Source organism: Ruditapes philippinarum, unplaced genomic scaffold (genome assembly GCF_026571515.1).
Source record: "Ruditapes philippinarum isolate M1 unplaced genomic scaffold, ASM2657151v2 ctg2512_1_1_1_1, whole genome shotgun sequence".
Classification (NCBI taxonomy): Eukaryota; Metazoa; Mollusca; class Bivalvia; order Venerida; family Veneridae; genus Ruditapes; species Ruditapes philippinarum.
In genome coordinates this window covers 49246-67896 of record NW_026856896.1, presented here as the reverse complement: position 1 = coordinate 67896, position 18651 = coordinate 49246, and the positions used below count along the sequence as shown (strand labels likewise).

The window sequence follows — 18651 nt, the reverse complement described above, 5'->3', positions numbered from 1 at the left end:
AATATTATTTCTTACCACAGCGTCAGTATGGAGATATTTACTTATGTAGTTTTTCAATATAAATTGAAATAAAGTAACCAGTAGATCTCATGTTAAATAAATTTAATTAGTTTTACTATACGTCTGACTCGTAAGGGATGACTGTAAAGTGAGCGGGACAGGAAAATCAAACAGTGCGCAGAAGTTGATAATATTTAAAAGAACAAATGAATATCTTTCTCACATAGAAACATATACAACAAACAAAACAATTGGACAAATACAACAAAGAACGAGTGACCAGTGTTCACGATATTGCACGGGTGAGATCGACAATGTACATCAGTGACGGAAATTGTCGAGTTTCACCGATTCAATACCGGAAGTTAAACGTATACGATAAAAACTAAACGCGTGCACGATGTGTCCACTTAAATAAAACTATTGAAAGCCACAACTGCCATAAACGTATCATTTCAGTCTGTGACATGTCTAAGCCGATTTTATTACATTTTGTTCATATCTTGCTAGATGGTCGATCGACCAAACCGTTTTTCTTAGAAACTAACTACCTGGTACCAATTTCTCCAAAAGTATATTCAACAAAAATTTTGTTAACTGATAAGTAAGAACGGCAATTAGACCCAGAGTCCGTTTTTATTATGTTTCGGCTATTTGGAATTATGAAAATGTTTTCTTGTATAAAAGAAATGTGTAGCTAAGGGAGACAAATCTGCAGAGCATAAAAGACTGCTGTTTTGTGGTCTGGGGAGTTGTCACCCTTAGAAGCAATGGTCATACATGTATTTAAGTTTGTATTGTGTATTTTTATAAAATGTTTCCATGTATAGATGATACTTTAATAAACAGTAAATATATAACAAAAATCAAATAGAAATATATTTATGATAATAGTTAGATAATTTTTTAGTAAAAGTACATTATTTTCTGGCGCCCACCGTGATTTCCATTGGTCCAATTTTCATGCAAATTTGCTAGTGAGTGAACTGAGTCCGGCCTTTGACAATATTATGCACTAGGCGCTTGCTTAAAAACCCCAATTTATTTCCAGAATTGTTCACCTTGTAACTGACTTCTTCAATAGTTCCTTAATATGTACCATTTTTTAACCCTTCGTGACGTGTCCTACCAGTTGGTCTATTTGTTTGCTAAAAGTAAGACAGTGATAAGCTTTGGAATTCAACAAAGAAATATGACTGCCATCAAATGCCTTTAATTTATAGATAAACTCTTTTAAGTAAAAAAGTGACATTTTTCGATGCCCACTGAGTGACCCACGTTTTTGGGCATATTCTGTTGCTAAGTTCGCGGTGCAACTGCCGTGTTGCATGGGAGTTAGTCGGTTTATGGATTTGTTCCTTTTATATACCTATGTAATAGCTTCATAAAAAGCACAATTTTCTCAACCCACCCTGACCTTGCTTTCGATCCGATTTCAATGCCATATACCAGTGCAATAGCTTACCTGTCCTGTTTGGGCGATATTAGGCACTTGACCCTAGTTTAAGAAATAGATGCCCACGCTGAATTTGCATCATGTTCTTTAATTTTAAAGTTATTTTAAACAGATTCACAGCACATGCACAAATACAAAATTAATATTTACTAATACAATACTGAAATGAATAGTTGATAATGGATTTGGTCCGACAAATATATATATATATATATAGTGACGGACCAAATCCATTATATTGTCATGTTTAACACTTATTTTCTTATTTTATCGATTCGATCAATACTTTTAATAATTTTTATCAAGAAAATCTAATAGAAATCGACGTCTTTCGGACTATTTCAAATTTGTAAAGGTAGTGCAGTTGAAATGCTGTTATAGACGAACTATAATAATATATGTAATGATACATGTAATAAATGCATTTTCGTTACAGATACCAATATATCTTACAATTTACATTTCATTATACACATAACATTTTGGAAAATACTGTTTCATTGAATCAAAGCAGCATGACCTTAATTTATTTCCCTTGTTTGTTCGTTTTCTTTTTAATGTTATTTGATTGTGTAAACCCAACTCTTCAGGTTTGTGTTGGGATATTGTCCCACGAGAAAACAAGACAAATGTAGAAATTTCAATGTGTTATGCGCGATGATTATCAGTTAAGAATGTAATATTTTATTTGATATTGCAGCATATTTCTACATTTATAGGTACAAAAGAATGGACTTCAAGATATTAGTACTGCTTCTAGCGTCTACCACAAGATGTGTCTGTGTGTTCATATCCAATCCTACCAGCAACGCTACAGAAAGACATCGCCTTTACACAGAACTTTTCGTTAATCAGGGCTACAACTCTAAGATTACTCCATTCCAAAATCAACCTCGGTCTTTTAGTATGTTTTTTTAAATAATTATATAGTCTGTGTAATAGAAAGAGCATCGAAACACGAGGTTATCTAATTGGTACGAGGGGGCGTAGCCCCTGAGTATTAATCATATTGTCGAGTGTTTTGATGTTCTTTCTTTTTTGTATCATAGTCAAACATAAAAACATGTTCACTGTTGTCACAATAAAAAAGAACAAATGAACGAGCATCTGAATATGACATTTCTGTCGCTTTCCCTTTCTCTGCCATCACTAAAAGTTAACCCCAGCAAAAATGAGCCAATCAATGACCATGCTCTTGAGTGCGGGTAACTAATACCTGCACTCCAGTTAACGCACTACCCATGTATATTTAACTCTGACACATTTTCAACAGAAAGGTCCCCAAATTATGATACAAATATCCAATATAAAACTCTGGTTGCAGCATAATAAATGTCTACAATATATATGATATCATATTTATACAGGTACATATATATATTATGTTGAATATACACTTTATCAGTTGGTTTTTGTTTGAGAGTTCATGTAGTAAACATGTGGTACGCTTAGCGTTGAGGAAGAGACGTTAAAGGGGGATAACTGAATCGAATATTAGCTACAATGTAAATCGAAAGTTAACTGCATAAAATTAATACTGATATTCGTTAGATTATGAATAGAACATGAATATTACTTGCTACGTATAATCAGCGAAGGTGCCAGTGTTGTTTTCTTAAGGAGTATTTATTTATATAAGATTTGACACCAAGATTGGTAAGATTGGTGAAAATTTGATGAATATATGCGCTGAAAATCGAGATGCTAGTGATTTTTCTATACAAAAGTCAAATACCTTTTAATTTTTTAGAGTCATCATTTTTTATTTTCATAAAATTTATTTTTGTCAATATTTATGATGTTTGAATGATGTTTAAGGGTTTGGGTTGTGGATGGGGACGGGGTATAGTGTCTGTCACGCGACGTTCACCTGTGATACGACTATACCCCCAGCAAAGCTATTCAAAAAGTATCTTCCTACGTCTTATATAACTTCCATGTGGATTAAGTACTTAATGCAGCTGAAATATACGGTGTCCTGCTTGGGTCAGTTAAATAACATCTTTTGACATGTAATGCTTTCTTTTAAAAGTCTCATGTCGCCCTTATGTATCTTTATAGATAGAGCAGCGAGATTCTTATTTGATCTAAGACATTTAACATCAGTCTAAGCATGGACTGTAATGACAGTTTTCAAGAAAATATAATTGTTTTCATCAAGGGACTCCATTGGAAATAAGTTCTCTATTTAATATTGAACGGTCATGGGTTATCATGTGTTGTATATATTGTTTTGAAGTCAACTAGATCATTGATTTAATATGAAAGTTATTATTTTTTTCAATTTATTATTGTGTTACAAATTATGTATCTGTGATAAATTGTCTTCAATGTATTGTAATATGACATATATATATATATATATATATATATATATATATATATATATATATATATATAAATTTGGAGAAAATAAACGTTCATACAGTGCTAAAGTATAAATACCCAAGTACTTTCGGCGCATTATGCCTTCATCAAGATGCCAAACCTGTGCTGTCATGCTCCTTACAAAAACATTCTTTTCAAAAATAGGGGCCAAAACATCTCTCAAAGACATAATGAATTGTAAAACGGCTAACGTTATTTATCTTATTTCTTGCAAAGTGTGTAACAAACAATATGTCGGTGAAACCAAACTTCCATTAAATAAACGGATGAACTTACACCGCTCTGACTGGAAAACGCGAACATTTAACAGATCCCCAGTTGCTGAACATTTTCACCTTGAGGGACACAGTTTTAAAGACGTGTCCCTCTGTTGTATTGAACATAACACAAAGTGGTCAGATATAACACGGAAATCACGCGAGACATACTGGATTCGCCGACTTAATACGCTAGAGCCATCAGGAATCAATAAAGGAGACTAATTTACACAATTATTCTCGCCCATTCTTGACAAACTTATAAACCTAACTTTAGTCATCAGGCGGTGTCGGGGAGGGCTATTTTTCCCTTGCCTGAGAGCTTCGTTTTTACTTTCACCTTATCGTAAATTTCCACTTCATATAACATCATACTGTTTGTAACTTGCATTTTCTTACATCATACTTATAGTAATAACAAGAGCTGTCACAGGAGACAGCGAAGCTCGACTAATAAAATACTGGACGCAGTAAGAAGGACAAAACTATGAAAGAAAAATCAATTATGTATAATTATGTATTAAGTGATATTAAAAAATAATATTTGTTAACATAAATTCCAAGATCAAGGGGAATAATTCTAGAAATAGTCATGCTAGAGTTATGGACCTTGTCACACAACATTTGTGTAATGATAAGAAATATATATTTGAAGTTTGAAGTAGATACCTTAAAAAGTAAAGAAGTTATTATATTTCTTAAAGAAAATCCTTAGTTCAAAGAAAGATAAATGTGTAAATATTGCTTCAAGAGTAATGAACATTGTCACATAAAATTTAATTGATGATAAGGAATAAGTATTTGAAGTTTGAGGTAGATACCTTTAAAAATAAAAAAGTTATAATAAAAAATACCATTTTTCTAGTAAAAAAAATCTAAGTTTATGAGGAGATAATTCTTGCAATATTGGTGCTAGAGTTATGAACCTTGTCACATAAGATGTGGATGATGATAACGTAAATATATTTGAAGTATGAAGTTGATCCCTTTAGAAACAAATAAGTAACAGTAAATAATATTTTTTATGGAAAATTCTAAGTTCAAGGGGAGATAAATCTGAAAATATTGGTGCTAGAGTTATGAACCTTGTCACATAAGATGGGGATGATGATAACTTACATATATTTAAAGTATGAGGTTGATCCCTTAAGAAATAAAGAAGAAACAGTAAAAAATAGTATTTTTTAAGGAAAATTCTAAGTTCAAGGGGAGATAAATCTGAAAATATTGGTGCTAGAGTTATGAACCTTGTCACATAAGATGTGGTTGATGATAAGGAACATATATTTGAAGTTTGAAGTTGATACCTTAAGAAATGACAAAGTTATAGTGAAAAATATTTTACTGCACCAAAACTTTAATCTAAAATCTGGACGCGGACGCCGACGCCGACGCCGGGGCGAGTAGGACAGCTCTCCATATACTTCGTATAGTCGAGCTAAAAACACAAAACGCCCTTATATGTGAAGTTTTATTTTTTTAGTTTATATATATTTTTTTCTTTTAAACGATATATTTAACCGAGTTTATGCCATATTGACCGCAGGCTATATTCTCTTTTGTAAAGTACTACACAATGACCATTCAATAACGGTCTATTCATAATCGATGTAATTGTATCACCTTTCTAGCGACTGTGTTTCAGTTCAATTTTTGTGTCGCCTCTACGGAGTAGTGGCGACATATAGGGATCACTTCTCCGTCGTCTGTCTGTCCGTCTGTCTGTCTGTCTGTCTGTCCGTCTGTCCGTCACAAAACTTGTCCGGACTACTGCTCATAAACTACTGGTGCAATTTCATCCAAACTTTACAGGAATGATCAGTACCAAGTCTAGTTGTGCATATTGTCAGAGTTATGGCCCTTTAATAATTTTTAATTTTAAAGTTTGTCCGGACTACTTCTCTTATACCACTAATGCAATTTCAAGGAAACTTTACAGGATTGATCTGTAGCTCAAGTCCTTGCGCATATTGCACGGGTTTTCCGGTTGAATGATTTTTGGCCGAGTTATGGCCCTTTGACAAAAATGTGTTTTTTTCTGTCGTTGCCAGATACACAAAAGCTTGTCCGGACTACTCCTCATAAACTACTGGTGCAATTTCATCCAAACTTTACAGGAATGATCAGTACCAAGTCTAGTTGTGCATATTGTCAGCATTTTCCGGTTCAATGATTTTTGTCAGAGTTATGGCCCTTTAATTATTTTTATTTTTAAAGTGTGTCTGGACTACTTCTCTTTAACCACTAATGCAATTTCAATGAAACTTTACAGGATTGATCTGTAGCTCAAGTCCTTTAGCATATTGCACGGGTTTTCCGGTTGAATGATTTTTGGCCGAGTTATGGCCCTTTGATAAAAAGGTTTTTTTGCCAGATACGCAAAAGCTTGTCCGGACTACTCCTCATAAACTACTGGTGCAATTTTATCCAAACTTTACAGGAATGATCAGTACCAAGTCTAGTTGTTCACTGTCCGTCTGTCTGTCACAAAATTTGTCCCAACATGAAATTGGCCATCATGAGGCGACACATGTGATTACTGATCGCTCTTGTTGATACTATACAGTACACACGTATTGAGATTTTGTGCTCGATTGTGTGCACATTATACATGTAATACACCCCTGATGAAGGCATAATACGCCAAAAGTACTTGGGTATTTATACTTTAGCACTGTATGAACGTTTATTTTCTCCAAATTTATTGTTTTTTTCCACGTTCTTGCATCCTTCTTTGGATCCAGTGTTTTTGAAAGGTATTTTGTAGATGCAAATATGTTTCACAAACCTATATATATACAATCAATCAATCAATCAATCAATTCTGCATTCTCGAATAAAACATTTGGTTCCATACAACCTTGATTTTTTCACACGCTTAACTTAACCTTCGAGAGAAACAAAATGTTAGAACATTTGCGATGATTAACCTTAACTCTCGCATGTTTCTTATAAAGCTTTGCGAAAGCGAATGTTATACATCGCTACTTGTCTATTAACAAGAGCCGTGCGCTCGTATTTTGTCAGTGCTTGTTTGGGTATAAACAGTATAGGTCATATTGCGACTTTCCAGCTCTACTGGTGGTGGAATAATTCAGGTGCCCTTCCGTGCATTATTTCAGACACGAACGGACACCTGAGTATAACCACCGACGATTCCTGAAAAAGCCAAAACAAGATATTAAGTCATCTTATATTTTAACAGGTGATATTTTAACTGCCTCAAACAGGACACCATAGAAACGGACGGAAAGTTGTAATGAACTTAAAATAAATTGAACGGACATTTCCTGGAACAAAGTAACTGTTGAAATTTTTTTAGTTGTTCTTTGAAATATGCTGAAACTCTACCATTTCTTTATAACGTCTAATCAGAAAAAAAAACAAAAGAACATGTTCCCATTACTAAACAAGTAAGGAAACTTACAAAAGTTGAGTGCTTGTTTCAATGTTGATCGAGATAATTGATTTTAGTAAATAAGACTCTCTATTAAAGGCAGCCATTTTCACATTGTATATATTATGTCCGATTAAAATAAGTGCACGAAAATTTCGTGCAAATACAATTCGCCACACCTTGCACTACTTAAAGCTTTTAAGCCATGGAAATATTTTCTATAGTTTTATATTTTCAACAAGAACGTAAATCATTTTAAATTATATATATTTATTATTAAATGCGCCTCGAACAATTTGTTGTTTCTCCTAGCAAACTGTCGTCTTAAGTCTGTAAGAAGACACTTTGAAGAAAAACTCGTACCGTATCTATTACTTACACAACCATCGATACAATACATGTACATAGTTCGTGCAAAATGTGGTTAAAGGCGAGATATTGGCGTATTTGCATTCATATTTGAACATCCCTCGTACGCACCGCAATTTTTGCAATGAATAATTTTGGGGCATTAGATGGTATTTGTTTCAATAAATCATCTTTTTTATGTTTCAGATGTAAAAATTGCTTTCTATCTTGAAAAGATTATTGACTTAGATGAGATAACCGAAACATTAAAGACAACAGCCTTCATGAGCATAGCATGGTACGATACATACTTGCAATGGGATCCTTTGGAATTCAACCTCTTACTTTTGACATATTGGCCTCAGGTAATATTCCATACCAACATTCCATTCCGTGTGACGTATTGCCTTTCTCTACTTGTGTGGTGTAAACGAGTATTGTTCAGATATAGATACAACTACACGCATAATAATGTATCTCTAGTAAAAGTCACTGAAAATATTTTGTATTCACCAACGACAAATTTTCATCTTGTCAATGAATACATTTTTATAGTATTTTAGATGAATATAGTATGAATCACAGGAATATGCAGAACCGATGTGTTTGGGCTCGGCAAATGTTTATCCTGGAAAGGTTTTATTCGAGCATTGGGAACTGAACAAACACACAATGTACAAGATCAGGGGACAACAATAAATAAGGGAACATTACGACCAGTTTCCTGCTTAAAAAATTCATATGAAACTATCACACATTGTCATATAACAATCTGACAAAGACAAAATATATTGCGGTTCTTAACTATTTCTTTTTAAATCACCAGTGTTTACAATAACTTTTGTGTAGAATTTTGGAGTGACTTATTTACATTAAGCTTTTTTAACTTGAATGGTAAGCACCGAGTTTAACAGAATATGGCATACATAACCTGCCTGACACATACAGTCTCGATTAAAAGGACTTGGTATTTTACCAAACTTTTTCAGATTTTTTTTTCACAATACAAAACATGTATGCATATACATACGATATATTGAGAGAGACAAAGGAGGAACAAGAGATTTCTTTTAAGACTCTATAAAGTTTATAAAGATAACAAAGATAATAATTAAATAGTATCTTACCAAATTTGTAATAATCATTAATGCCAGACCTTTTTTATTGTAATATTAGAAAAATATTCCTTTCAGAACTTATAATATTACAGAACTCTTTTAAAATAAAGGAAAAAGTCCAATATAACATGTATAACATTGATATTTTTACCAAAAAATGTCAGCAATTCAAGGGAAAGTTGAACGCTTGGAGTTTAGCTTTTTTATTTGCATCGATAAAGAATATACTAGTACTTTCCCAACAAAATTAAATTCAATGTTGCATTATCTAAGTGTTCATCTCTACATTTTGAATTTATCCATAATTTTATACATTCCCAAAAAGAAAAACTTAATTTGTAATCCCAAAATAAATGTTTTATAGGATCACTATGGTTGTTTCAAAAGACAATTTGTTGCCAGTATCATGTGATAAACTTTATACTGAAACCATCGTAAAATTGAATCCTTTGTAATATTAAAAGGGAGCCTATAAATGCCATTCCAATTATAATCATCATTCAAATTGAGTTCATCTTCCCATTTTCTCTTAGCAATAGAGGATATATTTTCTCTAAGATTTGTCTACATCCCTTCTTTTGACTATTGATTATCTTGATCATTAAAGGCTGGACAGACATTTCCTCTTTCTGAGGTAGGTGTCTTAAAGACATTTGATTTAAAAGTCTCCTAATAGACTCTATAATGTTTGGATACCCTACAAAATTGTATTTGTATCAAACTTAGTTAAAAATTCATCAAATGGAAGCAAATTACCTCTATTGTCTAACCAATGCAATACCGCAATTTACATATATCTTGAAAAACAAAAAGTAGAACCACCCATTTTAAACATAGAATAATGCCAAATAGGAAGTGAGCAAAATTCACTCATATTCCTTGGTACTGCTTAAGCAACTGTATGAGCCCAGTAAAGTCATCCTTCCAAAATTTATTTTGCACTGTCTGAAGTTTATTAACCAAAAATTGCTCACCATATTTACTTATATTTGATAGAAAAGAGTACATGTTATTTAGAAAATTATAATATTCAGTATAATACATTAAAATTCTTCTTATCCATGTCAGTTTTAGAGACATTATGAAAGTATCTAAGTTTATAACTCTGAAACCTTTATTTTCATTATCCTGAAAAACAACAATTCTTTTAATTTTATCTGGTAATGACTTCCATAGGAATTTAAAGAAGGAGTTTTGTAAAGCTTTAATTAATTGTTTCTATATCAGGATTTTGCAAGCTAAGAATGGATGATTTAGTTTAGGTAATGCTAATGACTCAACTACATCATTCTTACCAATAGGGATATTAATACGTCTTGACCAATGAGTAAATAACTTATTAATTTCACCTTGATTAGATAAATAAATAGCTTGAATCATGTTATTTAAATTAATTTCAAAATAAACACGTGCACCAAGTAGCTGAAAACAGAGTTCCACTGAAGATTAAAATCCGGGCACATTATTTGAGAATTCCCTTTCATAGAACCAATCCATACTGCTTTTGTTTTATCTATGTTTATGCTGAAATTTTAGCAAAACCCGATATTTTAGCAAAAAAAAATTAATACTTGCATAGTGTGTCTGAGAGACTTAACAGTTCCATCAAGCATTATAGTATGTCCGTGATATAGAATTAAAGGCTGTTGCAAAATCAATAAGTTACAATATTCCAGGAATTTGATGATCATCTGTATATTGCTTAATATCATAAATATGTCTTATATTGTCACCTATGTAACTTCCAGATAAGAAACCAGTTTGATCTTCACATATAAGCTTATTTAATACAGTTTTAAGGCGTTGGGCAATACTTACTGGTGCAATTTTATTAGAAACATTGAATAAAGATAATGCTTGTCTTTCTTTCATTAAGGAATGCACGTTATAACCCCTTGTTTAAAATTATCTGATAATTTTCCTGAAACAAAAGCTTGATTAACTGCTCTTACTACAAAATGACCTAAATCATTAAAAAAAATATAGAAAACCATTGTAAAACTACTGCCTGGAGAGAATCATTTGATATTTTTTATACTGGCTAATATTTCCTTAAAAGTTAAAAGACCATCAATTGCAAGGCCTTGGCTTTCTTCATCACTCAGTTTTGATATGATATTATTATCAAATAGAGCAGTAAGGTTTACGTTATCTGTTTCCCTTAAGGTATACAATTTTTTAAAATGACAAGCTACTGCTTGTAGAATTTCCTTTTGATCTGTAAGCAAAGTACCCGATATATCATTTAAAGGATTCATTGTTTGAGACATAATTTCTGTTTTCAAGGTAACAAAAATATCTTGATGCTTTTTTCCTATTTTGAAATCCATTTGGCCCTAGATCTTATAAAAATACCTTGCATTTTCTTATTTCGGAATTGAAGTAATTCTTCTTTTTTTTTCTTCTAAAACCTGAATATTAATATTAGACCGTCTTTCTAAATTACTTATTTATATCAATATTTTTCCTGAGTTTTGTCTTCTTGTTTCTTTATAAGATGAGTACGAAATAGTTTTTCCCCTAATTCCACTTAACAGTGTTTCAAAAAATAGTTTATCATCTATATTAAAATTTATAAGATTATTACTGATATTTTCTAATTGTACCTCCGTTTCTTGGGCCTCAGAAGCATATTGTAATTTGACTTAGGAATATAAGGGATTTAATTTCATCTACATGTTTTACCAGACTTTGTTGCCAATATTTTTATATAATGAATCTTTCATTATGGCTCAAGATATGGTTTCAGTTATAGAACTTCATTTCCTGTAAACATATAACTGTCCGCAAAGACATTCGGTCTTATGTAGACAAAATCTTAAATTTGCCGCATATCGTATATACTTAAAAAAGCTAATTTGAATTTGCCGTAGCTTTCAGCCTTTCGGTCTCCCTCAGTGGCATATATAGTATAATGCCAATAATATACATGTACATAGCTATAGAAAAAGTATATACTGTAACATTTCTTTCAGGACGATGTTTGGAAGCCAGATCTAGTTCTAGCCAATTCAGTTAAATCATATGAAAGTCTTGGACATGAAACTATTTTGGTTGAAAGTTTTGTTTACGGTGAGATTAGGTGGTTCCCTCATGAGGTACGTGCATTTTATTACTCGCAAGAATATTTTTTTTTTTAAATCACCAGATATCAACTACATCAACTATAAACATACATTGTACTTAATCATGTAGTAATGCGACGTGACTCCAAATAAGGTTACAAAATCTTTAAAAAATCAAATCTATTTTTTAAGAAACATATAAAAACTTATATTATCACAATCCAGATGAAAACTTTAGTGCAAACTATAACAGAATGTACTATTTTTACCTCCAAGTTTTGTTATGAAATAAACGTACTAAATTTGTGCATTGTCAGTAACATCAGCTTCTTTACATAGAATATTCAACTGACAACATGTATATCAATATTCCAGGTGTTTGAAACGGCGTGTGATATAGACATGACTTATTACCCATATGATATACAAACTTGCGAAATAAAGTTGATGTCGTGGAGCTACACTGCAGTAAGCAACTTTTAATGATAAAACAATCGCTTGCAAATAAACGTAACCCAAATTGACCACATAATGCTACCTTTACTATTTTTATCCCAATATTTCTTATAACCGCCAGCTTGTATGTAAATAATGTCGTCTTCTCTGCCCTTTCCGTCAAACTTCGAAACACAAGCTCGAGCACAATAGTAAGAATACACATGACGGATACGATATTTCGGTCTAACCTACGCTAAGAAGTTGAACATGTTAATAAAAAGTTATTCAATGATGGGTGTTGATAACTAGATTTATAAATAGATATACTCATAAAAGTAAACTTCATTGTTTATGTGCTTACGAGTATGGTTGCACAAACCGAAAGTGCATCATGTCTACCTTTTGACATCAGTTCGGATTTGGTTAAAATTGTGGGCATTTTTAAACTGATAAAATTGCCAGGCATATGTTCAGACATAGTTTTACTGAAATATACTTTATTTTCCTTTGGATGTCAAATACTAGTATGTACAATAATAAAAACACTATCACTGATTACATCCTATGTTTTTGTTTACATATAACACCACGTGGTATCCGTATTAAGTCCGAGGTTATTATCAATAATAGCCGAGATGTTCTGATTGTGTGAAGAACGCGTATGTCGTCACAGCAAAAATTCATGCACGACCGTGCCATGTCGCCTATATGCGATTTGAACAAATTATTGAAGATTGTTGGCTCTACCATAATACCTGCACTGAAATAATCTTTTGTTGTCTTTGTTGGTGTTGGGTTTTATTTCGCACCAACACAGTGAAGGGCATGTTGAGACTTTCCAGTTATTATAGGTACTTCAGTAGAACCACCGACGCTCAGTAAGCTAGCTGGATAGCTAACTCCCAAGTCCCTCTCGAGATTTGAGCACATATGTTTTTTCTAACTTTAGATAATAAAACCTTTGAACTTGGAAGTAGCGGAAGGAACTTTATCAAAAATACAATAAGTAATTTTTTTTCTAATTTCGGATCATAAAAAAAGAAACATTCTGACAATAAATCGATCATCGATCATAAATCGTTTCATGTTTTTCAATAACGAAATAATGATAAAATATTAAATAGGAAATATTCTGACAATAAATCGATGAAATCGTTTCATGTTTTAATGATAAAAATGTTAAAAGCAGTGTCACGGTATGGACATATAAATCATTTTCATTGATTTGTTTTGTTTTGTTTTCAATGACAAAATTTCAAACGCCACATTTTATCTAAAAAAATAATTGAAAACAAATAAGAGCATGATGGCATTATTTACAAAACCATTAAATATTTAACATGAATTCTACCAAAAGCTGTTATAAATTTGAAATGATAGATTCTAGTTGTCCATACCCTTGACATAATAGGGTGAGTATCGGATCTGTAATCCAGAATTCGCCGATTTGATCTCCGATGTAGGATTTGTGGTAGGTCACTTGCAAAGAAATAAGTAATTACTAGTAAGTTTTCCAGGAAGGCCGTTAAGGAGGACCTCGATGTGTTATAAAATGTGTTAAACTCGGCGTAAAAACAAAATTGAAGCTAATGTGTTGCTCAAATACCCTTGAATGATATATACACTACTGTGTTGTGGATTTTTTGTCTAATTGCAGATTAATCTAACCGCAGTATCTAATAATGTGTTGTTAACCTATTACGATGCCAGCCCTGTATGGGAAATCCACGACACAAGTGTAAAACATTCAGAAAGATTGGGCGTGGATGTCCTTATTTATGAAATAAAGTTGAAGCGGAAACCCCAACACGCACTGATGACATTATTTCTTCCAGTTCTGTTAGTAAATATTCTAGGACTTTTCGTGTTTGCAATACCTAACGGTGGTAACAGATCAGGATACGCGGTTACAGTATTCCTAGCTTTCTCCTTCTACTTGACCATTGTAGATTCTGTTATGCCTCCGCATTCCGAGAAGATACCGCTCTTTTCGATATATCTAGTTGTTCAAACTGCCCAGTCAACAATCATCACAATTTTATCTGTACTTTTAACGAAAGCAGAATTAATGGACAAGGACACGGCAGTACCACGTTTTCTTGTGTTTCTCGTTAAAATTAGCAAAGTATTCTGTAAGAAAAATACCAAATCTAACAAGGTCCATACAATTGAAAGCATTGAGACAGAAGCAACTTCATCTTCGGATAACATTACCGATAACAACAAGGAAGCCAAAAATGTCACGGAAACAACACACTTTACTTGGGACATGGTTGTCGACGCCGTTGATAAAATAGCAGCAATATTCTTCACTTTAACTTTAGTTTCTACTTCTGCAGGTTTCTTTTATGCAATCTTTCGTGAAAACAAATGACAGATTCGTTTAATGAAACCTATAAAAATTGAATATGAAGTAAGTTTTATCTTAAACTAGATTATTCGTTGTTCCATCAATCACTTGTTAATCTACATGTTTTGACGAGAGAGAACTAAAAATGTTTTCTTAATAATGAACTGAAATAGGGACTACATCCGATTTTCTATCCAAATTGTCGAAAAATAAAATAGTGCTTTTTACTGTAGAAATTTTGCGAATTTCGGCGTATTGATACCACGAGGATAAGCCTTCATGAATACAAGTTTGCGTTAACGTTGAACATATACTTTTTTTCAATTCTGTCATTTATGCATGGACATTTTGTAATAATATATATAACATAACAAGACATGTCTTTATAAGTGTATGAATGTTTTCTACATTTAACACGATTACTTTTCTGTTAACACTGTCGCTTTTTCCAGTTGACTGATTTACGAAACTATGTATATGTACTGTTAAAATGTTTATTTATGTAAACTAAAACTGGACGAACGGCTTACTATCTTGAAAGTTATTTTCTGTCACTTATTTTTACAAAAAAAATACTGCCGTAAATTTTACAAGTCACGAAAACTTCAACAAGTCGAATCTGACGCATAAAAATCATTAAATTGATATTTTTTCTTTAAACAGCTATATAAATTACTGCTGATTATAAATATTGTTTACAACACATGTATATGTACACGTATATTCACTTTATAAAACTAATGTGAGCATAGTACAATGCATGATAAAACTTCTCGACAAGGATTTAATTTCATTCTTTAGAATTTCTTATTTTATAATGTTTCATCCAGGAACGCATGATTTATCTTTTAGTAAAAAATTTTGATTGCAGAAATTTATTAAAACCTATGAATATCTTTCTGAATTTATTGAATTTGAATAAAATAATGCACAAATTATGTTTGGGAAGTTGCATTCCCTATTACTGGTCAAGATAATTTCGTCTTTTCTGCCAGTAATTCACTATATATGACACTATATATTCATATTGTATATACCTGTAAATATTTTATAGCTTTAAAAGTAACACATCTTATCTGTGTGTACAAAGAAAGGTTTATTTTTTTACAAATATCAAATTTGAGCAAAATATATCTTTGTTAAACCAGGCCAATATAAATATCCCGAAATTTGATACATAAATAGGTATAAGTAATAGCATAAATATGTTTTAGCAATTTTACTACAAGAACAAACCATACACATGTCATTTTATGCGGGGCAATAAAATCGGCTGCAATTTTCAAATGTGATTTATTTCATTCACAAAAAAGACATATCTTTTTAAGTGTAAGAATGTATTCTACATTTAGCACGATAACTTACCTGTAAACACTGTCACTGTTATAATCCATTGTTTTCCACTTGATTGATTTACTAAACCATGTATGTGCACTGTTAAAATGTTTATTTATTTATACTACGCATTTTGATAAAACAGGACGAACGGCTTACTTTCTCTAATGTTATTTTCTGCCACTTTTTTTACAAAAATAGCAGCCGTAAAGTTTACAAGTCACGAAAACTTTAACAACTCTAAAAGTGACGCATAAAAATCATTAAATAGATATTTTTCTTTAAACAAAATACAACTATATATATTAATGCTGATTATAAATTTTGTTTACAACACATGTATATGTACGAGGGATGATCAAAAATTAACCGGACTTTGTAAATGATTCGTTACCTGTTAAATGAATTTACATAAAAATACACGGAACATAAATCGGAATCTATTCCCTAAATGATACAAAAAATACCAACAAGAAATATAAACAAATAAAAAAGTTATGCAGTTAGTGTCATGTACATGTAAAGCAATGTGGCGCACGGTATAACTTTGAAATTGACGTTAACGACGTCACAAGCGTATTTTCCCTAACGGAGCAGTTTTTTACTCATTCACAGAGTATGCCAATAAGTGGAACAGTCATATTGTTGATGCGGCGGATCCACTGCCTATATATATTTCTGTACTAGTCGGTATCATATTGTATTGAAAAGGAATGGATGTTGATAAAGAACTCCTGTAATGACGCAAATTTCCGTTCTTTCCTTCTGTAACTTGATTGCTGGAAAAATTGCACATGCAATAAACTATATTTTGTACATGTATATTGAGTTTATAAAAATTAATGTGAACATAGTACAATGTATGATAAAACTTCTTGACAAGGATTTACTTTCATTCTTTAGATTTTTTTCATTTTATAATGTTTCATCCAACACTTTATTTATCTTTTTGTAAAATACTTTGATTGCAGAAATCTATTGAAAACTCGGAAATATTTGCTGAATTAATTGAATTTGAATAAAATAATGCACAAACTATGTTTGGGAAGCTGCATTCCCTATTACTGGTCAAGAGACTTTTGTCTTTTCTGCCAGTCATTTTAATGACACTATATATTCATACTGTATATACCTGTAAATAGTTTATAGTTTAAAAAGAAACATGTCTTATATGTGTACATGTTTATTTTTTTACAAATCACACATTTAAGCAAAATATATCTTTGTTAAACCAGAGCAATATAAAGTAGACTGAAATTTGATACATAAATTTGTATAAGTAATAGCATACTTGTTTGATCAATCTTACTACAAGAACAAACCATACACATGTCATTTTATGCCGGGAAATAAGATCGGCTGCAATTTTCAAATGTGATTTATTTTACTAAAAAAAAAGAAAGAAACATTTTGTTATTTCATGAACGTCAATTTTTTACTGAAGAAGACTAAAGAGAAACGTTTGTTTTTATTGAAATAATTATATATTTATTTCACTCAATTTTAAAATTAGAGAACAATTTGTTTTTGTTTGTTTCTTTCTTTTTTGTGTAGTTTTTAATGTATGTTTTATGTTTTCTTTGGTTTTAATGCTGCACTTTAATATGTAAATACATTACTGGTTATTGTCGACATTTGAATGTGTTCATGTTATACTTATTTCCATTGTAACCTATCCTTTCCGATATTACAATATGTGAATGTGATAAACAGACGCAGTTTGTTTCTCTAAAGTTCAGAATAGTCTCAAGAGCAAAGAACATCAATTTAATTAGTGTAAATTGCCGAATGTCGAATGAAAAATGTACTAAAATATTCCTAAACATCCCTGAGACTTTATTAAATATACAGGGTTTTTTCAACACAAAATCAGTTCGTAAGTTTTCTAGATTAAAAAAGCATTGAGATGAAGTGCGGGACACAATTTTAATACTATTTGTAAATAACTAAAAATAGTTAATTCAATGTTCGAAAATGTAGATTAAGTCAAATGTCGCAGAGCTAGGACGACATAAACACGTTGAAATATTAAACATAAAATGACAAAGAATTAATAAAATTTAAGAAAAAAGAAGACAATGACTACAGCAATCAGTTTGTGATGTTGAGACATTATATGAAGATGGTCGCCACTGGAAAAAGAAACCCTCCCAGCCATTTTCATCTTAGATACATACTTGTCATAGCAAACAACAATTTTGTAAGAGTTTATATCGGTGTATAAGTTTACATACTCCCCTTTATAGAATACGATACCATTTTCCAGGGTTACTATACTATTTTCACAAGTGTTTGCCGGAATTATTTCCAAATCACAGAACTGTAGAGTAGTCATGGCGATTGGATATGGACATGCAGGCGTCTTGTCGTCAATTAACAGTAGAAGTTCCGATATTTTTCCCAATGTCATTGTATATTTAACGTTCTCATTAACTTCTACTCTGATCGGAAAATCTTCTTTCTTCTCTATGCTGTTGTAAAATGATATTTTACTAGTTA

The 18651-nt window shown here is 31.7% G+C and overlaps 1 protein-coding gene across 2 annotated transcripts in view; it reads left to right on the top strand.

The window, feature by feature from the left end:
- Positions 1-17323, top strand: part of LOC132748060 (acetylcholine receptor subunit beta-like 1) — a 38874-nt gene extending 21551 nt beyond the window's left edge. Inside the window, exons 2-6 of one of the 2 annotated variants that reach the window (XM_060737598.1) lie at positions 2176-2360; positions 8054-8211; positions 11940-12062; positions 12405-12497; positions 14125-17323. In XM_060737598.1, the coding sequence (XP_060593581.1) occupies positions 2186-2360; positions 8054-8211; positions 11940-12062; positions 12405-12497; positions 14125-14841 (1266 nt within the window). In that variant the 5' untranslated portion in view covers positions 2176-2185 and the 3' untranslated portion in view covers positions 14842-17323. Of the gene's footprint in view, positions 1-2156; positions 2361-8053; positions 8212-11939; positions 12063-12404; positions 12498-14124 lie in introns of both variants that reach the window. The other variant, XM_060737599.1, reaches the window with a different exon arrangement.
- Positions 17324-18651: the final 1328 nt, after the last annotated feature.